The 22,637-nt window shown below is 38.9% G+C and overlaps 1 protein-coding gene across 2 annotated transcripts in view; it reads left to right on the top strand.

Moving 5' to 3' along the window:
- Positions 1–22,637, top strand: part of MEMO1 (mediator of cell motility 1) — a 48,269-nt gene that overhangs the window by 9,295 nt on the left and 16,337 nt on the right. The window contains exons 1-3 of one of the 2 annotated variants that reach the window (XM_074948956.1): positions 7,916–7,952; positions 16,879–16,960; positions 19,696–19,764. In XM_074948956.1, the coding sequence (XP_074805057.1) occupies positions 7,931–7,952; positions 16,879–16,960; positions 19,696–19,764 (173 nt within the window). In that variant the 5' untranslated portion in view covers positions 7,916–7,930. Of the gene's footprint in view, positions 1–7,915; positions 7,953–16,878; positions 16,961–19,695; positions 19,765–22,637 lie in introns of those variants that run through there. The other variant, XM_074948955.1, reaches the window with a different exon arrangement.

Genomic DNA, 22,637 nt, shown 5'->3' with positions numbered 1-22,637 from the left:
GCATGTTACCTCTGGAGACACAAATCCACAGTTTGAGAACTGCAAAACTAAGCATCTCTGATGGTATCTTCTAGACCAGGGATCGGCAACCTTTGGCACGCGGCCCATCAGGGAAATCTGCTGTCAGTCCAGGACAGCTTTTTTACCTGCAGCGTCCGCAGGTTGGGCTGATCGCAGCTCCCACTGGCCGTGGTTTGCCATTCCAGGCCAGTGTGGGCCGTGGCAAGCGGTGGCCAGCACATCCCTCGGCCTGTGCCGCTTCCCGCAGCCCCCATTGGCCTGGAATGGTGAACCGCAGCCAGTGGGAGCTGCGATTGGCTGAACCTACGGATGCCGCAGGTGAGCAAACTGTCCCAGCCCGCCAGTGGATTTCCCTGACAGGCTGCTTGACAAAGGTTGCTGATCCCTGTTCTAGACTGAGCACTGAGTCCCATTGGGTAGATAGAAAGATTAACCTAAACTGTATATAAGCCTGTGGAACCGCATAAGATTGGGTCACTAATCCATGAACTATTGGAACTCATCTACAAAACTTTTCTTAAACATTACATGAATATATTGTCTCATACTATAGAATTAGAATTTATAATCCCTATTCCATGATGAGATATCTTTGAGCTATAATGTATCTTAATTAAAACTATCTTTAGATAGGTTTTTTCCTCAAAAAGTATTTTATCAAAAAAAAAATCCGATTTAAATTAAAAAAATCCATTTTTTATTTTTATTTTTTTTTAAATTACTGATTTTTATCCATCCTGAGTGTGGCTCTGCAGGGTGGATGCTTGTAGGCAGGCTTGGCTAACGGGTAATGGACCCTATCTAACTCTCCAGTGAAAACATAATCAGAGAGGTAAACTTCATGCTTGTTCTTGCAGCTCTTATTTATAATATCAGTGAACAGTCCCACTGAAGTCACTAGGATTACCTGAGTATGGACTAATCCTGTGGTTAAGGGTTGCAGTGTTTTTGGTCCTTCGTTTTCATTCTTTGTACACTTCTGATGTTTATATTTCAATAAGACTCAATCTGTCTTCTGCAAACTTGGCCAGCTGCAGCCTTCGAGTCTCTTCAACTCAGTTGGAACACTGTGTATCAAAAAGGGAAGAGGAGCTTAAATAGGCTGCTAAAATCTTGGCAGATTCCAGCGGAGAAGCTCTTCGTTATAATTGCTTAACTTTATTTTTAAGCCCTCTTCCTCAGCTGAATGAAAAGTCTGTTCCTCCGTGAGGTCTGTGTATTTGTAAAGTTTGGAAGGTTTCTTTTTTTCAGCTGGCTGTTACTCTTTAGCTTAGAAAACGTTCTGAGGAGAGGTTTTCAGGAAGTTAGAAATATGGGTTATATTGAAATTATAGCTGCTATATAGTTCAGAGGAGCATTGAAATGGCTTTTGTGTCCTACGCTTCTAGTTTAATAAATACTTGATTTAACATGTATATAGTGCCTATAGTTTGCTGGACTGATAGTAATAGATACAGTCTCTGCCCTGAAGAGTTGACAGTCTTAAGAGGCAAGTAGTGATATATCATTGGGGAGGGTAAATGAAAGGGATACTCACAGCTATACTACTAAGATTCTTATTTTTTTGATTGAGCACCTTTTATGGTGGTAATTCATTCTTTTTTAGCATTTACTTAATGTGCGAGGGTTTTTTGGGGGGTGGGGTGGAAGTGGACTGTTGATGGAGAGGCAAGGAATGTAAGGAAAGAACTAGAAGGGTAGAGGATAATCTAAAGCACCTTTTTCCATGGTACCTAAACACTGCTGTGGTAATGATTCGAAAGGGTAAAAAGATAAGATGAGATAGGTGAAGAGCACAGTAAAGTGAGGTATGTAGTGATACGGTCATTGTGTCACAGTAGAATTCAAGAAAGCCCAATATTGGTGTCAATGACTGTCAGGATGTAGGGGTTGTTAAGGCTGATTCTCCGGTGCTAGCAAACAGGGCTGTCCCTGCCTATACACAAACTACACAGCTGCATAGGGCACCAGGAAATTTGGGGCATCAAATTGCCCCAAATTTCCTGGTGCCCTATGCAGATGCATGCTGCATCCAGCGGCCAGCCCGATCTCCCGGACGGCTGAGCCAGCCCCTTGTAGGCTACACAAAGCAGGGCCCAGGAAAGCTGCCTCTGCCCCGCCTCTTCCCGCCCCTGCTCCACCCCAGCCCTGCCCCCACTCTGCTCGTTCTCCCCCAAATCCCATCCCCTGAGCTGTGCATCCCGGGGGACTGCAGCAGGGGTCGGGCCCGCCCTGCACTCACCGGGCGGCGGGAAGTGGAGCAACCCGGCCCCAGCCTGCTCCACTCCGCCGGCTCCCAGCCGTGCCGCTGGTGAGTGTTGGGGGGCGGTTTCCCCTCCATTCCCCCAAGCCTGGGAGCCGTGCGAGCAGAGCTGAGCAGGCTGCGGCCAGGTTGCTCCACTTCCCGCTGCCCTGTGAGTACGGGGGCGGGCCCGACCCCTGCTGCCTTCCTGCCCGCACTGGCTGCTCATGCCTCCCAAAGCCCTTGGGCGCAGTCTCCTCCCCCCGGCAGAGACCTGGGATGCCTCACCCCTCTGAGGCCTGGGGCTAGCCCCCCACAGGTGGGCTGCATAGGGCACCACAATCTCTAGGGACGGCCCTGCTAGCAAAGGCCTTGTGAGGTGTTTTCTGGAAGCAAGGACCTTTATAGACCATTTGAGAACCTCTTTCCTGTTTGTCTGTGTATGCACAAGTGCAAGAGCCTATGGAGAGCTGCACCCTGGAGCATTTTGTGTCTTGTCCAATGGGTAATGTGGAGAGGAGCTTCATGTGGACTAGTAGGGTCGTGGGTACCACTGGTGCTGCGCAACATTTTACCAAATGGTGACCACTAGCAGGAGCCTTCCACATACAAACTTTAATCTAAAGCATTATTTTAATTACAGTCTGTGTTCATACATTGCAAAACCTAAAAATAAAATTCAAGTTTTTATGAACTTTCAAGACATTGAGCAAAATGAGTGTGTTTCCTCTTACTATTAATCTTCCACCTGTTTTTGGAACTTGGTTGTAGAGAGTGGATATGTCATCATTGGCTCTTACAAGTTAATGATGTCCTACTATTCTTCACCTGGAGGTTGACAGGCCACAGATTTTTTTTTTCCCCACCTGTTTTTCTGTCCCTGGAGGAGTAATCAAAAAAGAATCTCTCACTCGTATCTGTGTTTCTGTCCTTAAACATGGAACGTTAACTGACAGGTTTCTTTTTAAGTCCTTCCCAGGCAAATGGTGGAAATGAGTATCACAAAAGTGTTGGATAATCACATTATTTTCCTGAATTCTTTTTCTTACATTCACTCTCGACTTAGACAACACTGTGGTGGAACATGATGTTAATAATTAAAATGTGATATTTAAGATTACATAATCTTAAAATGGCAAAGTGTTTCATGTACTATAATACAATTTTCCAGACTTTTCTTTAGGTGGATCACTGAATATATTCTGAACAGGTACTTTGAGACATCCCAAATGAAGAATTCAAACCCTTAATATATCTCACCCTAAATTTGAAGTTGATAGTCTTTCTCTTGGTATAACCAATAATATTATTACAATAGGCCTCTATAGCCTACAGCATACTCCTTTTCAGTTTGAATTATATTTAACATTCATTTATCAGAGCCAAAATTCTCCTCTGAGCTACACAGTAGTAGTACCTCACTTGTACAGGTTCCCATTGAATTCAGCAGGAGAGCAGATTGTTGAAGTGAAGTACTTCTTTGAGGAGCTGGGTGGAGTTTTTGCTCTGTAATTTAAAGTATGTAGGCTGAGTGCTGGTTAACTTTTTTTTTAGTGGTGGAAGAGAAGAATGAACGGAGACTTAAAAGATTATTTCCAATAAAGCAAGTAAGTTGCAAAGCTTGTTAGAAGGACTTCTTAACGGAATGCACAAAAAGTGGCTTCTGTTGCAGAGTGGTGGTTGCTACTTGTACATCTCAATTTCTGTCCTTCAGTGGCTTTGTATAGATTTCATTCTGTTCACATTTTGATTTATCTTTGTTGCTGCTTATTGTTCTTTTTACATATCTAAAATAGGACTTCAAGCCTAGGATAGAATCATTTAATTTAAAAAAGATATAAAGAAAGATCACACACATAATTCTAGTGTTTTCATGCCTATACTTGCAATCTTAGGTTTGTATAAGTTTTGTCTTGGTGTCTGATTTATATGTTATGGTGGCATCCAGTAATGTAGAAGTATATATTGTAATAGCAGTATATATGCTCATCATGAATAGTCCCTCAGACTCAGTTTTCTGTCTCACTGGGCCAAATCCTAGTTTTTGTGTAAATAAAACTTGTGCCGATCAGGATTTGTCAGAAACAGTGGCTAATCAAATGATCCCAGTGTCCTTTGGATCATTGTTTTAATTTTCCTTGTATAAGGTAAGGAAGGGTGTATATACTTGTTCTATGCCACAGTTTTAAAGAAGGCAATATAATCTGGTGGATGATATATCAAATTTGACTTTGTCTGTAAATTAGTTTAAATGTTCTCCATTCCCCTCCAAGGTTCACACTGACAGGAAGAAAACTTGTTCAGTGCCAGCCATTAAGTCTACTTATTACTGTATTGAGGGACAGTAACTAGTCACGTGCCAATCCACAAGACTGCACTGTTTACTTAGATTGATTATTTAACTCCCTCCTATGTATTAAGAATTAAAATAATAAATGCATATCTACTAGTATTTTATTATAAACACTTCATAGTGTTGAATCTCATTTGTAATTTTGTAATAGTTAGGAATGGGGAAGTACAAGACTTGAGAAATCTGCTGCTTGTGGTGAGTAGAAAGCTTTCCCGGATGAATGCAGAAAATGAAGACAATTGAAAGTTTCCTTTAAAAAAAATAGGGCTATTGATTGATCTCCGTTAACTCACACAATTAACTCAAAAAATGAACTGTGATTAAAAAAATTAATCACAATTAATTGCACTGTTAAACAATAGAATGCCAATTGAAATTTATTAAATATTTTTGGATGTTTTTCTACATTTTCAAATATATTGATTTCTATTACAACACAGAATACAAAGGGTACAGTGTTCACTTTATTTTATTATTTTTTATTTGAAATATTTGCACTGTAAAAGTTATACACAAAAGAAATAGTATTTTTCAATTCACCTCATACAAGTACTGTAGTGTAATCTCTTTATCATGAAAGTGTAACTTTCAAATGTAGATTTTTTTTTGTTACATAACTGCACCAAAAACAAAACAATGTAAAACTTTAGAATCTACAAGTCTACTTGGTCCTACTTCTTGTTCAGCCAGTTGCTAAGACAAACAAGTTTGTTTACATTTACGGGATATACTGCTGACTGCTTCTTATTTACAATGTCACCTGAAAGTGAGAACAGGTGTTCGCATGGTACTTTTGTACCCGGCATTGCAAGCTTTTTATGTGCTAGATATGCTAAACATTCATGTGCCCCTTCATGCTTCGGCCACCATTCCAGAGGACATGCTTCCATGCTGATGATGCTCGTTAAAAAAATAATGCAATAATTAAATTTGTGACTGAACGCCTTGGGGGAGAATTGTATGTCTCCTGTTCCGTTTTACCTGCATTCTGCCATGTATTTCATGTTATAGCAGTCTCAGATGATGACCCAGCACATGTTCGTTTTAAGAACACTTTCACAGCAGATGTGACAAAATGCAAAGAAGGTACCAGTGTGAGATTTCTAAGGATAGATACAGCACGTGACCCAAGGTTTAAGAATCTGAAGTGCCTTCAAAAATCTGAGAGGGACGAGGTGTAGAGACTGCTTTCAAATGTCCTAAAAGAGCAACACACTGATGCGGAAACTACAGAACCCGAACCACCAAGAAAGAAAATCAACCTTCTACTGATGGCATCTGATTCAGATGATGAAAATGAACATGCGTTGGTCCGCTCTGCTTTGGATCGTTATCAAGCAGAACCCGTCATCAGCATGGATGCATATATTCTGGGATGGTGGTTGAAGCATGAATAGACATATGAATCTTTAGAGCATCTGGTATGTAAATATCTTGCGATGCCGGTTACAACGGTGCCATGTGAATGCCTGTTCTCACTTTCAGGTGACATTGTAAACAAGACATGGGTAGCATTATCTCCTGAAAATTGTAACCAAACTTGTTTGTCTGAGCGATTGGCTGAAGTAGGACTGAGTGGACTTGTAGGTTCTAAAGTTTTACATTCTTTTATTTTTGAATGCAGTTATTTTTTGTACATAATTCTACATTTGTAAGTTCATTTCCATTATAAAGAGATTGCACTGCAGTACTTGTATTAGGTGAATTGAAATATACTATTTCTTTTGTTTTTTACAGTGCAAATATTTGTAATAAAAATAAATATAAAGTGAACACTGTACACTTCGTATTCTGTGTTGTAATTGAAATTAATATATTTGAAAATGTAGAAAACATCCAAAATATTTAAATAAATGGTATTCTCTTATTAACAGTGCAATTAATCGCGATTAATTTTTTTAATCGTACGATTAATCGCGATTAATTTTTTTAATTGCTTGACAGCCCTAAAAAACCCAAGCCAAATCTACTCACAGTATGATTGCTAAGTTTTTTCTAAAAGGAAGAGGAATGTAAAGGATGTAGTGTTATCTTAGTGCTCCAGTACTTTGGCTATTGCTTAGAGCTTCACATGGCTATACAGTATAAATGTTTAATCCTTTTAAAAATCCTGCTAAACTCTTGGAAAATATTTTGTGGCAGAATCCACAGGTTAATTTAGATACTGTGTAAAATGTTTCATTATATTAAATTTGTTGCCTTCCAGTTTTAATCAAGGGTTCCCTTGTTGTACTGTAACAACTTGTTGTTTTTTTAAAACTGGAACTTGAAGTTTTAGATTTTCAGTGGTTTATACTGCTTTCCCCAAATCTGAATGTTCTAGCATATTTTAAAAAGGAAAATACTTTTGGGATTCATGCCTTGTTTTCCTCTTAAAAACAACCAAAACAAAATCTTCTTTTTATACTTTTTCTGCTTCATTATTTGCATTAGAAGTTCAAGTCTTGGTTGCACTGTTTTTCCTAGAACTATCTTAAGGTTGCTGGAGACTAGTAGGTTTATGACATCACACGTACCACATACCCAATAAGCGAAACCTGAGTATTTGAGAGAGAAAGAGACTTACAGTGCCCATTTAAAACATCTGATTTTTCCTTCTGATTTAACTCAGATGTCTAAACTGTTGGGAGAAATTTTTTGGTTGGATTCAGCAGTCTGCTGCTTAAATTAAGGGTCAAGAGAGCTCCTATTCTACCTACTCCAGTTATATGTACCTCAGAGGAGCAGTGAAAGCAGAAGCTAGCATATCAGTCTTTCCCTATTGGTGGTCTTCACTCAGGATGACCCCATCAACTTTAAATGAGACCAGTATTAGTAAAGTCAAATCTGTTGTCCCTGCTATGTTTTACAGGTGGCATCAGTAGCCTAATAGAAAAAATATTAATTTTAACAAGCCTTCCACCACTAGTAGATGGGATTGTTACAGATATTTAGTGCAGATTTGTGTTTTTAGATTTAATTTTTTCCCAATTTCTCATGACATACAATGTTACAATTTCTGCTGAGACCAGATTATGCAGCAGAGTCTTTTTTTGTTTTCTCACTAAAACTGACCCATCCTCATGCAGTGGAAAGAGCATTAGTGCCCTCCACCCGTTCTTTCTCAGCAGTGATTGATATAGTAATTCAGGCATCGTCCATAATCAGGATTCAGGCAACTGCTGTCAAATAATACACAGCTTAATTAATAGCTCTAAAGCAGCTCTTTTGGTTGTTTGATTTCAGTTAATGTTTTCTTCCCCTTCTACAGATGCTCTGGCTAAAATTGTTCTCATCATGTGAATTTCCCTGACACTGGTAGCAGTACTAGGCTCATGAAGCATAGGCTGCTGACAGGTAGTAGTTCTTTCTTATTCTGAACTCTTTCCTATATAAAACCTTCTACCTGCTTTCACAGATGTCTTGCGCACGGTAGAAGTTATCTCCACCTTTCTTAAGTTGGGATGTAAATAACGTTTAAAAAAAGTAAATGTTTAAACTATTAATTTTTACTGGTTAAACGTTTAACCGTTAGGCTCCACTGCCAGCCCCGCGTGCCCAGGGGCTCTGCTGCCACCCCGTGCAGAGCCCAGGGCGCGGGGCTGGCAGCCGGGACCCCAGGGGTGGGGCTGGGAGAGGAGTCCTGCAGCGGAGTTTAAATGTTGACTAGAATACTTTACTGATAAGACTGATGCTTATTGGTTAATCTGTTAACCAATTAACATCCCTAATCTGAAGTACATACGGCCACTTTGTGACTCTTGGTATTACAGTAGTTGAAGCAATGTGTCTCTGTTGATATAAACTGGTTAAAGGCTTGATAGCAAAAGGAAAAGTATGATATCAAGAGTTAAATGAGAAAAGTATTTCATAGTCTGCCCTCTAATACAACCCTATGTTCTCAAAAGTCTGTGTGTTGTATGTGGCAAAATCTATTTTTGGTCAGCTCTAATTTTAATAGTAATCAAAACTCTTTTTCTGGTCTGCATACTTCTACCACAATGGTCCTGATCAGTGACTTATCAGCAAAGTATAAGGTACTCACTGTCACCCTAGCTTCCTAATGCTATTTCATACCACCATCGAGTTAGAGTGGGGCCACTGCTTTTCATTTGGGGAAAGCTGATCACTGTAAAGCAGGCACAGTGAACGTTATGTCTGGTCTGTAATGCTGCTGCTCATTCCAAGTCTGCTTTTGGAGGAATGTCTGGTTTACCATGTCCCAGGATTTGGCTGCTCACTGCCTTTCCAACTGTCATCAGCTGGGTGACAGTTTATTGTCATGTAATCTCATTTAAAATTCAAAGCTGTTGTAAAAAGTTGCCGCTGCTGGCAAGTCAGAGTCAACTATGAGGATACTGAATGAAGGAAGGTGAATTTTGGGATACCTTGCACTAAAGTTCCAGAATGCATCCCTCCTTGGAGGCCTCCATTTTGGAATGTATCTGAGCACATGAGCTCTGAGTAATATGCTGAGTGCTGTGGAGAGGTGCTTGAAGAGTCCCAGAATACATTAATAAAAGCCCATTAATAAGTCATATTGCTGTGGGGATGAGGGATGAGCTGAACCATTGTAAGGATAAGAAAGCCAGTCAAAATTTCATGCAGTCTTTGCCCTTACAATAGCTTTGGTTAACGTAGATGCATCATCGAAGACTGTACACTGCAAAAACTACCCTGGTAGAAGTCATGTTATGACGTGATTTGCTGTTGGCTTTATGGTAAAAACCACATTATTAAAGTGTTACAGTCCTGGTTTTTATAGTGCTGCACTGAATAGAGCTGATTGAAGCTCTTGGATGGAGGAGCAAGAGAAAAAGCCAGATCATCTCATTTTCTAATGTAAGAAAATTTGAAAATGGGGCAGGGTGGAAGCAGAGAAGCTATTATTTTGGCATGAAAATTCTTGTAGTTGGCACCAGTTTTCCAGGGGATGTTCATTGGATCTTTCCATCTAGATTGTGAAAAAACACCCCTCTAAATGACAGAAGTTTTAACAATGAAAAGTGCCAGTGTGGACAGCACTTTGGCTACCGCCTCTCATTGGAGGTGGTTTTATTTTGTCACCGGGAAAGCGCTCTCCTGGTGATAAAGAGCTGCTACACAGCCCACCTTACAATGGCATGGCTGCAGTGGCACAGCCGCGCTATTGTAAGGTGCACAGTGTGGACATACCTGAGATGCAAAACCTCCAGCAAATCAGACAGCTCTATTAACATATTTTCCCCTCTCTACCTCATTCTGAATAAATTGCGGTGGCTGTCTGCTTCTAAGCAATGTCCTGTGAACCCTGGGGCAAGCTGAATCTAAATTCTGCTGCAAGATCTGCAGGACCGGTGGGGGGGACGCAGACTGGAAATTGGGTGACAACTTTAATAAAATTTTAAAATGCAAGTTTTTAAATACAGTCCGTATAAGAGCTCCTGTTATTTAGTGTATTAAATTTAGTTTGTTTTACACTGTTTGCACATCTTCCATTTTCACTATGCCAAAGCTTTTTTTATTAACACATAGCTGCATTGTAGGAGTTGTTTGGTGAAGCTGGATGTGTTGGCACCTGTAGGCATCAGAGGCAGTTTGGGATTGTGGGATAAGCATATTTTCTGGCTGTTTCTGCTAAAATAATTATCAGTGAATTGGGTTAGCCATATTGGAATTGTCATCTTCAGGTTTCAAAATAAACACCCCACAGAAGTTAATATGGGCTAATTCACACATCTTTTATCTGTTTTAGGTTCCCTGCTGACTCATGAAGACAACACTGCATTGATTTATCTTGATTCATGTTTTCTGTATTTTGTTCACAACCATAAATGGCTAAAAAATCATAAAATGAAAGTTGGAACTCTGGCAATAAGTCTATGCTAAGGGGTGGGTGGATTCCATAGCAAATTCTTCAGATGCAGAATATGCAAGGCCCTGCTTGTAGGTCCCGGTCACAGAGTTGCCACTGGACCAGGGACTATGGGAGCCTTCAGCTTGTCATCTTAGACTTCCATTTCAGATGTTTCATTAGCTATCCCCATGGCTCTGGTACAAAGTAATCATTACACTCTTGTTACTGAAGGGTGAAGTAGGAGGCTGAAGAGAAGGAAAAGAGGAAAATAAGAGTTTTGAGGGTTGAAAGCAAGATGGCATTAGTGAAAAATACATTGAATTGAAGTGCGAGCTCCTGGGGACAGAATTTTTTTCTGACTATGTAATGTGCAATAAGATGCTGATTGTGACGGGAGCCTCTGGGTGTTACTACAATACAAATAATTTAACCAAAGTGGTAAGCATTTATAGGAAACTTAGTCTGAGGGGAATGCACACACACAGGGTTGTGGATCTATTAAGATGTTCACATAGCAAACCTTGCATATATGTCTGAACTTATTGTAACCTTTACACTTTTCCCTATTCCCACCCTTTTTTGTTGCTTGCATTTGTCATGTCTATAAACATTGTAAGCTCTTCAAGGCAGGTATCGCCTCTTTTATATAAGGCTAACTATTTTTGCAATCTTTCTTGGTACTTGAGTAATTTTGTCTTTGTTTTAAACTTCAGATTTGGCTTGTATCTGCCGTAATCCATAGTGAAGACAATCATTTTAGCTTTGAGTGTGATAATTTGGTTAAGAAATAAAGAAGTTAAAAACCTTTTGAAGTGATTATGCAAATGTTCTGTTTACTTCATTTTCTTTAGCAAATAATTTTAACTTTTAACAACTTTTAATAAATTTAGCTTTTAACTTTAACGTTTTACAAAGTGATTCAAATGCATTACTGGCATTCATTTGTCTGGAATCAAGAACAGTGAAATAAAAGCTGTTGTTAGTGATTGGTCAGACTTTTACTTGAATGTCTCTGTGATCTTAAATTATCTGTTGTGTCTAGGGTTTACAATGCAGGTGAATGTGTTGATTCATGGTTGAATCTGTTGAGACAGTCAACACCTCCATTGGATCCATGACCTTTCTTAAAATGATACTGCTTTGTACATTCTAAGAAACTGATTTGTAATATAATGTGTATTATCCTTGCTTTAATGACGTGATTCTTTGAGTGCAACTTCTGCTAGAGTACACATTTCAAATGTGTGTTTCAGTATAATTTTTTCTTACATAAATAAGGTCATTCAGTGTTCACAATTCTTTGATGTGCCGTTAAGATTGAGAATTTATTTGCCAAAAAAATCAAAAGTTGGGGTTTCCACAGCATCATTAATTTGGCTCTGTTTCATTCCCTGAGTACCAAGGGTTACATTTAACATCATAATTCTAATGCAAAATATTTGTGCAACACAGTAAAACCTCAGAGTTATGAACACCTTGGGAATGTAAGTTGTTCGTAACTCTGAAATGTTGTAACTCTGAACAAAATGTTATGGTTTTTGTTTCAAAAGTTTCCAATTGAACATTCACTTAGTACAGCTTTGAAAATTTACTATGCAGAAGAAAAATGCTGCTTGTAACCATCTTAATTTAAATGAAACAAACAGAGTAACAGTTTCCTTATCTTTTTAAACTTTCCCCTTTTTTTTAGTAATTTATGTTTAACACAGTACTGTACTGTATTTGTTTTTGTTTTGCTTTGTTTTTTTGTCGTGTGTCTCTGCTGTTGCCTGATTGCATACTTCCAGAACCAAATGAGGAGTGTGGTTGACTGGTCAGTTTGTAACTCTGAGGTTCTACTGTGTACTATGTTACTATCTGTGCGAGGACCATAATTTTTGAATTTCCTGACTCTTTTGCACTGACATTCCTAATTTGATTGTTGCACCTTCTTTGGACACCACTGTTCCATTCGGACACCAATGTTTCTCCACTGTCAAGCAGTAGCAGATGACTGGTGTCTTGAAAGTTGGCTTTCCAGTGCAGGAGAAATCAGTGATGCAGAGTCTGAGTATATTCTAAGTATAACACATGCACTAGTCCTGTAATAGTGATAGGCAACAGCATGTAGTGCAATCCCTTTTTTCAGGAATCTGTACCCAGCACCAGTGCCCAGTTAGTCCCCAGAGAGCAGCTCTGTCTCAAGAAATGAATAATTGGATACCAAGGCAGAGAAAAACTCTACTGCTATTCACACAGCTCCCTTTCCAAGGGCCTCTGCACAGAACCTTGCGTAATCAAGACTAACACTGCGTGTCTTTTCAAGTCTGAACATTTTCTTACATACTAAGAAAAATAATTTGGAGACTGTAATAGCACACCTGGTGATGCTTATTATAATGTAACACCTAATGCATATTCTTTTTGTATACGGTTACTCATCATGCAAAAACAGAGGAATTGGTGTTTTGCAGTGAGCAACAATGACTCAAAGTGCACAAAATCTTAAAATTATGGTTAATTGCAAGGAAAATTTGAAAATTGATACAAATAGCTCATGCTTTTTTAAGTAACATGCAAAAGATTTTCCAGCTATTAGCACAAGTAAAGTGAGGTTCCAGTGGAAATGAAAGAGTATATGTGGTGTTTATGGCATGAACTGTTGATCTGTTTCCAAAGCAGTCCTCCCTCCACTAAAAAATAAAATCGGATCATATATTGGATCAGTTTGGAAATAATCAATGAAGAATCCATTAAGAGGAGTTAATTTTTTTCAGTGTTCACATTCCAGGCTATTATGAAGGCACCTAAGAGCCTGATTGATGCAATTTTGATTGCAGTTCTTCTCAGTCAGGAGCTACTGTTTTCTGTTGAGAGAAGGTTTCATGCATGACCTTACAATTACCAAAACTACCACATACCACAACTTTAACTTTGGCTAGCTATGGCAGCTTTCCATCCCTCACTTTAACTGTCCTTCTGCACACAAACCTTTACCGGTTCAGCCAACTACCCACAACTATTAGTATTAGAGGAGAAAATAATCTGGTAAATCTACATGAGCAGGAGGGACAGAGGTTAAGGTTGCAGTATGAGATCTGCAGTATGCCATTGCTGTAATGTTAAGGTGCAATCTTTTGAGTGAGGGAATAGAGAATATGTACTTTCAGGTGGTTTAACTTTTTGTTTTCTTTTGTGGGTTTGTGTTTGCTACATTGTGTGTGTGTAGCAATACTAATTGCTTGACAACAAATGTTGTGTATGTGTGTGTATTATAGTTCAGTACATAGAGATGCAAAATCCCAAATTGAATAAGGTTTATCACTCTAGAGTAGATAAACTGTGGATTTTCCTATGCCTGTCATGAAATTGAGATTAACTAGGACATGCTTTTATTTTGTCCACTATTAATAGCAGGGCTTGACACATTAATCAGACATGTAGTAGCCAGAGATCTAAACCTGCTATTCAGAGATCAGGAGAAAGATGAGGAGACTGCACAACAGTAAAGTGCAGGAGCAACACTCTACTGAGAAGCCAAGCTCTGTTCCCAACAGCTACTGGGAAGAAGGAAGTTGCTGAGCTTTCTACCAGGGTTCTGTCCCTGGACCCTGCTTGGGGGCTCCATCTCTCCATAGCCTTGGGAAGGAATAATAGCTGTCAGTTAAAGAAACTTCTTTGTTTCTAACTGATGGAAGCAGGAAGCAACACACTATTTTGTGTTGCCTTTTATCCCAGATCTTCCCCAACCTTTTATAGGTCTTGTCTTGACTTGTGATAAACTCATTATACTTTTTGTCTGTGTAAATCTGAAACAGAACTCAAAACTGGGATCAGAAGAGCTTTTAAGTGACTGCTTTAGTTTCTGATACAGACATTAGCAGCATAGTGGTTTGGTTTGGTCTCTTCACTTACTTTTTCATAATGCATTTTAATCTGTTAATTTTCTTTTGCTTGTTACCTGGTTAAGAAATTTTCAGAATGGAAGGAATTTTTAAAGTAAATAATTCAGTTTCCAGGTATAATCTGAGGAAAAAACCGTGCTTGCATTTGGTTAGTTTCATGCCCTTCTGTTAACTGTTTTTAAAACATGATATTTTTCAAGTTAATTCACAATGTAGATAAGAGACTCTGTATATTTTTCCCCTTGGATATGCCTGGGCTCAAAGAATAAGGAGATTGTAAAAAAAAAAAAAAAAAAAAATGTAGAGGGCACAAACCTATATTTTTCCTTTGAGAGGCACCTTTAAAAGCTGCATCTATACTATATGTTGAACCATATTTGAACTTGGTTTAAATACAGCTCCAGATAACCTGGTTCCAAAAATTGGCCCCCAACCCTGAAGATTTACTGAGTGCTTCCCCTGTGAGGCTTTTGACTTTGAGTGTTGATGGTACTCAACAGATTCCAGTGTTTGGCCAACTGATATAAACAGGGAAAAAATGAAACCATTTTCAAAAAAGCATATTGTAGCCTAAGTCCTAGCTTGTTCTCAAGACTACGTCACTGCTTAGTCTTGAATGGTTTTCAAAATCACTTTTAGCTAAATTATGTTCTGTCCACATTGGGAACAAAACCATGCTGTGTGAAATAGTTTTTAAAATTAGTTTTTACTAGCACTAAATCTTTAATGGTGGTTGTGCTTGGAAGAGTGTGGCAGGGATTGCTTGGAGTGCTAGTGACAAGTGGAATGAAGGAGGGAGAAAGAGTGACAAGAAAAGATAGTTTTCAAAGAGTGGAGGGAAAGGAGAAAAATATAAAAGTGCATGTGTAACCTTTCTGGATAGTCAAGTGTGTCTGCTTTAACACTGCTGCTTCACCATTATTGGTTGATTAATTACTTGTAATCCTCCTGGTAGAAGTGAGGCTTTTGGTTGTGTCTAGTAATAGCTGTTTCCAATATTTTATTAAGTTATGTAACTTAAGTCGACGTACCTTAGATTGACTTACAGTGGTGTCTACACCACACTATGTTGACAGGAGACGCTCCTCCCTCAACATACCTTCCACCTCTCTGGGAGGCAGAGTACTGAAGTCAACAGGAGAGCGCTCTCCCATTGACCTATCGCATCTTCACCAGACCAGCTAAATCGATGCCCACTGCATCAATCACAGCAGCACCGATTTAGCCTGTAGGGAAGACAAGCCCTGGCTGTCATGCTGGCTGCATGCCGCTATTTAAGTTGTTTAGAGGTCTAAACAAATCCTCGAAGAAATTGTCGGCTTGAAATCTAGTCAGTTTGAAAAATGATTGTAAAATAGTTTCAGGTGCTACATCTATCCCTGAGTTTCCCTGCCAATATTTGTGACAGAAACAGGGGATACTGATTTTCTGTACAATACATTGCAAGTGAAAGTGACTTAGACAAAGTTCTGTCAAATGCATGTAGTAAACTAACTGAAAAAAAATATATGTTTCTTTACTCTTTTTGTTATAATAGTATATTATGTGTTACTTGTAACAATAGTAAGTAAACATTTTTCAGATGGAAGTAAAATTTTTAAAAAGTTAATTGTGTTTCTCTAATAAAGAACATTGTGTTATAATATGGTAAATATCAGTTTCCCAAGAGTAGTTTTACACCAAGAGGGAGTACTCTGATGTAAATATATTAAAACATGTTTTCTTAATGTTGCCAATAATATCTCTGATTGAAAGAATTTCTTATAACCCACAAGGGCTAGTTAAGTTGCAAATGCTCAGCACCTGTCAGGGTGCTCAGTAATGTGTGGCATTGGGCCCTAAAATGAAAACTATTAAATGAAATGGTATGAGTACTGATTCTATAGGGCTGTTTACTGAACTCTGAACTAACTTCAAATACTGTACTTCTTCTTAATATATGTCTGGAATTTTCTCACTTTAGACAGCCTGGTATCTGCTTTACAGGTTTCTAGCTCACAGTTTGCTATAGTCAATTAGGGATCGTTAACAAGCAAACTTGTCATAGCTATTGGCCACCTTCTTGGAATTATATTTAATCGGTAATAGTTGGTAGCTGAGGCCTTTGGTCACATGCATTTTTGTTCATATTGTTTTCTCTAGCACTCATAGTTCTAATTATTCATTTTGAAATCTAAACAGTAGATAATTAACAAAGTAAACTAATTGAATGTATACATCACCCCCTTGTGAGATTGTCAGTGATAGTTCTGGCTCTGGGCACATTATGTGTGTGTCTTCTGTTCACCGAACAAGAACAAGCTTGTTGCGCAAATGATGAAGTAATTATAGTTTTGGAGGCTAAAAATGTTCCTGACATGACCTTAAGCAATATGAGCCATGCTGCTTTTATAACTTTTGTTTGCTTGTTTATTTTTTATACTCTTGAAACACAAACCTTTGATTTTATTTATAATGGTTTTAAATCTCATGGCAATATTTTAAGATTACTTATTGTACTTGGTTATATTTTAAACTGTGATAAATTATTTCATTATTTCAATATTTCCTTGTCTTTTTGTAGGACCCCAGCTGAATGCACAGCTAGAAGGTTGGCTTTCTCAAGTACAATCTACAAAAAGACCTGCTAGAGCCATTATTGCACCGTAAGTTTCATATCTGTATTTTAACATTTGAGATATTAAGTCCTTTCTTCAGATCTTTCTTAAAGTGTTGTTTTCTGCCTAAGTAGTATGCTGACTGGGCTCCAATTATATTGGGATTCTCAAACTGGGTATCGTGACCCCTCAGTGGGTTGCAAGATGGTTACATGGGAGTTGTGAGCTGTCAGCTCCATGGGGCTGACAGCCCTTTGCCCCCATTAAATTAAATTCCCCCCGTTTTTATTTTATAAAGTGATCTCACTCAGAGGCTTGCTGTGTGGAACGGATCACCAATACAAAAATTTTGAAAACCACTGAAAATACTCTGAATATCATGAAAACTGAGGCATAAAACCTGTGCACAGTATATGTGATTGATTATTAGTTTCTGTGGACAGATGAGATAATAAAAGCATTCCTTTTCCCAGAAAAAGGTTTGTTCCTACAAGCCAGTTCAGAGGTGATGTAGTAGAGTGATAGTATAAAGATTTCAAACTCATCAGAAGAAGGGACTGTGATTCTTTCTTTGTCTGTATAGCACCAAGCACATAATTGGTACTATATTAATAATAATAATGGCTACCTAGATTCTGTAAACATCTTATGCTAATGTGCATTTTGACTTGTGGATCAGTTCAGGTTTATCCTTTTTTGCTTCTATTTTTTTCACTTTATAAGAATTTCAGTTTTAAATGTTTTTTAAATAATATTTGATTTGGGTTCTAGAAATATCTTTGTATGACTCTGCTTGGTGTGTCTGCATCTGAAAAATGCCTTCAGAATGATGAAGTAGAATTTGTACCAGACTTTCAAAAAAGTTACTCTTTGGGCTGTGAACAAGCTAGATACAGTTAAGCCCAAATAATAATTCTCTTCAGACATTTGAAATAGCAGGAAAAAGTGGCTTATTAATATTCCTCCTCATCCAAAAGAGCAGTGACACTGACTAATTCTAGACTTCTAGGTAATGCATGTTGTTGTCTTTTCAGTGATCAAAGAGGACCATGAACTAAATACCCCTGTACTTTTATTTAAATGTAATGCTTGGTGTATATTTATAACAGTATCACAGAAGTTACAATAAGAAACTGGACCCAAATCCTGCTAACATTATGGAAGACAGTGTGGTCAAGTGGACAGGTACTAGACTGAGAGTCAGGAAACCTGAGTTCTATTTCCAGCTCTGCTACTCGTTCTTTTTGTGACCTTGAGCAAATCATTCATTCATCAGTGTCTCTGCTTTCTTCCCTGTAAAATGAGACAGTGATGCCTACCTTCCTTGATAAAAATGGTTTGAGATCATTGAATGAAATAAGTAGTGTAGCGAGAAATTACAGACTAGGTAGTCAGATTTTTAAGGTCAGAAGGGATCATTGTGATCTACTCTGATCTACGTAACAGGCCATCAGATTTCACCCAGTTGTCCTGCATTGAGCCCAACAATTTGAACTGCAGCGTATCTTTTACAAAGATAACCCCTCTTGATTTAAAGGATTTCCAACTCACTGTGTAAGCTTGTTTCAATGTGTAATTGCTTTCATTGGTAATTTCTTATTTCCAGTTGGAAGGTTTCTGTCTTCAACTTCTAGCCATTGGATTTTGATATGCCTTTGCTGAATTAAAGACCCCTATACTGTGTCAGATATCTTCTCTCTGCATAGATGCTTATAGACCACTTCTGTTGTAAGATTGATCTCCTCAAGTTTCTTGTTGAAAGGTGTGTTTTACAGACCACAAATCATTCCTGTAGTTCTTTTCTGAACCCTATCCAATTTTTCAACATTCTTTTCAAAGTGTGGACACTAGATCTAGACATAGGATTAAAAACAAATAGTCTAAATGACTGGAAACCTTTTGGTATATGATGGGTCCGGAAAACCAGGAAAGGGAAGGAGCATCTCTTCAGCCAGTGATGGCCACAGAGTGTGACAGGAAATGACAGGGTTCAACCCCACTCCTCTCATTTAATTTCCCAAAAGTTGTAACCTTTACTGTGCTAGATTCCATGCATTTACCCCACACCCGTTTGTTCTCTGGCAGATGTATTCCTTTCATTGCCAAGGTAGAGCCCCTCTCTTCCTTTCCTACCTGCTTTCCATCACATATAGTAGCCCTTTAGTGCTAGAATATAGGTATTGCTTTCACCTTCTTCTTATTCATTACTCAGTGTTGCCACAAAGTTCTAATGATGTACAGCTGTATGGTGTGCAGCATATTGACAAACATGAAGAGCTAGGTGACCATGGATTTGTTATAGTATCTTAGATAAGTAATACATGTTAGTTAGTGCCAAGGGCTGCCTTTAGCAGTGAGAGGTACAATGCCTATAAATAGCAGTAAATACAATATGTACAGTATATCTGGGATGTCAGGTGCCAGTTAACCTTCAGTTTTGTGTTTTTATTTAGGTTTTTTGTCTTACAAAGATTTCCATTTCTTTTGCCATTTTCAAATAAGCTGTCAGTTTTGTTACTACTTTAAGTAGCCTTTCATAAGGAAAACAGTGGAACTTCTTCAAAAATAAACTATTAGAACATATTGTAACCAGCACATCCCACATATACCTAATATTGCCTTTTAAAAGTGTCAGTCCTGGTTAATACTTGACAACTCTTATTTCACAAGTTGCTGTTTTGATCATTCTCTTAACAAGTTTTCTTTTTAGATTGCTAATATTAATATTCTGCTTGTTCTCAGCCTTAAACCTAAAAGTTAATTTTAAAAAATGTGTTTTGTAGCCATGCTGGATATACTTACTGTGGGTCATGTGCAGCCCATGCTTACAAACAAGTGGATCCAACTGTTACGTAAGTAGCACTAAAATATCTCCATTTATATATATAGAGAGAGAGTGTGTATATAAAATGTGTATGTATATATATATATATATATTTATATGCAAATTTTTTTTACAGTGGAAAACGTTCTTTAACAGCATAGATTAAGCTGACTGGAGCTCTTCTGATTAAGTTCTGAAATGTTGACTTTTCCGTTGTGATTGATAGTACATTTTATAAAAAATTGTCATATTTCCTGGCTAAACTCTGCCATCTGGAAAGGTGTCAAAAACATATTTTCATTACTTTATGTCTTAGACCTTAGCATATTCCCTAACCTTTATTTTTCCCTCCTATAACCATAATGCATAGTTTAAAAATAAAAATATCAAATATTTAGTGTAATCCTGTTGGAGATGAAAATTTGTATTAGATTTTTTTCTGAACATTTGGGGAAAGGAAACTTATTTAAACTTGAAACTTTCTGGGTCTTGCCTCTTAAATTGAATGTACTCTTTCTGTCTGTATTTTGTAGTAATAACATTAGTTTGATATTTATTGTTCGTTGTTTATGATACCTCTCAGTTTCAAAGAGAGTCTGAGCTGTTTCTTTGGTTACAGTTACTTTTTTAAAGAGCATGAAAGTAAGATCTAAATCCTGCAATAAACTCTGTTGGTTCAGGGGTCTACCCCTATAGAGCTCATTGTGGGATTAGGGTCTATGTGTAGCAAGATTCTGTTAGCTCCAAATGGGCCCAATTCAATGGCATGCTTTGATTAGTACCTTACTCTTACATATTTCACATGCAGTCCTACTGATTTCAGTGGAAGTGTTTGTGAAGTAAGGTGCTATTCTATGTGAGTAAAGATGGCAGAACTTGACACAATATTTTTAAAGTACTGTGACTGTCTGTCCCGGTTTTATTACAGTGTAACTCCATTGAAACTGGACTTGACATAAAACTGGAGTAATTCAGTGGTAGCTCTTTATGTGAACTTGATCCAGCTCCCTTTCATAGTCAGTTGACGCACTCTCCTTGGCCTCACTGGCAGTTAGACCAAGCCCTGTATGGTCATATATTTTTAGGATCATTATAGTCTTCTAGTCCAGCAGCGCTCAAACTGTGGGTTGGGACCCCATTTTAATGGGGTCACCAGGGCTGGCGTTAGACTTACTGGGAGCTGAGCCCCACTGCCTGGGGCTGAAGTCAAAGCCTGAGGGCTTCAGCCCTGGGCGATGGGGCTCAGGTTACAGGCTCCTCTCCTCTCCCTCCCCCCCGGCCTTGGGATGAACCCCTTGGGCTTTGACTTTGACCCACTGGCCCGGGGCAGTGGGGCTTTGGCCTTCCCCACTCCTGAGGTCATGTAGTAATTTTTGTTGTCAGAATGGGGTCGCGGTGCAATGAAGTTTGAGAATCCCTGTTCTAGTCTGATCTCCTGCATACCACAGGACATAGAATTTCACCAAGTAAATCCTGAATCAAGTCCATAACTTCTGGTTGAGATAGAAAATATCCTTTAGGAAGACATCCAGTCTTAAGTTCTCCGGGGTTCTATAAGTATAATTACACAAAAAAACTACATTAAAAGAACATTAAAAGGTGCAAAGTCAAGAACTCAGAAGGTAGAAGATGCCAGAATTAAGGTTGCCTGTACAACACAATTAGTGATCACCTCTGAAAGTTTGGTTAAGTGACATTGAACCTCTGTGGCAGAGGCAGGAATAGAATCCAGTTCTCCAGGACAGCATTTGGCTGCCTTAACAATGAGGCAGTCCTTTCCCTTCCTGCAGTCCGTGGCCTCATTCACGACACACCTTCCAAAGCTGGCAGCTCTTTCACAGAGCCACAAGCACGGGCGTGTAACTGGTGTGGTTCACAAACTCCCCTGCCCCTTTTGTGGCAAGAGGGAGACCCTGGTACACATAGTGTCAGGTTGCAGCCCCTCTTCTAGCTCCTCCAGAATCTCTTATTGAGATGTACTTCTCCCCGCACCTCCCGATTTTGGCACACCCCATCTGTGACCCCACTAAGTCATGAGACCTACTTGTGAACCTCCTCCTGGCGCTGGCCAAGATGACCATCCATCATGTGAGGAAGAGGAAGCTGGCTGGGTGAGGGGGTGCTCTGCAACTGTGGGGCCTACTTTTGTTTCCTTGTCCAATCACACCTCCAGGCAGAGTTCCTCTGGGTGGCATCCGCTCACTCCAGAGATGTTTTGAAGAGTGATGGGTGCTGTCGGGCATTTTCTGCTCAGTGTCCCCTTCTGGTTCCCTGATTTTTACCCTATGACCTTCACTTACCTCTCTGTTTTTTCATTTGTTGTCCCCCGTATTCAGTTGTGGCCCAGGTCCACTGGTCCCTCCCCCCCGGCTAAGGACCTAGGTCTGCCATTTTCCCCAGACCTACAATAGGTACACACCTTCCAACTCCTGCAACAAATGATGCAGGAGTCCTACAGACAACAGCTTCCTTCACTATAGAACCGTGACTCGTCCCCAAAACAGGTCCAGCTTGTGCATAGAATGAGGTCCTGTCGAAAAAATGGTATATGATCACTGAAGTCAGTGGGAGTTACTAATTGTTTCAAATGTACTTGTTCTGAAAATGCACAGGCACAAAACTGGGTTGCAGTTGCCTGCCGAACCACAGGGCCAATTACTCTAGTTTAAAAAATTAAAATCTGCATGTATTTTGCTAGTTGCAGCATATTTCAGAAATTCCTGCCATGTATTAACAATCAATTCTCATTTAAAGTATCTTCAGTGTTTGATTCAAACATGCATTTTGAAGCTAAATAGTGATACTTTAAGATAATTAGTGTTAGAAATAATAAACCAGTTTCTTTTTTGTTTCCTCAGTGGTTTATCAGAAAAAAAGCAAACCATGTCCAAAAGTAGTAAA

The sequence above is a fragment of the Natator depressus genome, chromosome 3 (genome assembly GCF_965152275.1).
Source record: "Natator depressus isolate rNatDep1 chromosome 3, rNatDep2.hap1, whole genome shotgun sequence".
Classification (NCBI taxonomy): domain Eukaryota; kingdom Metazoa; phylum Chordata; order Testudines; family Cheloniidae; genus Natator; species Natator depressus.
Note: the sequence above shows the minus strand (reverse complement) of the source record. Positions and strands in the feature narration are given on the sequence as shown.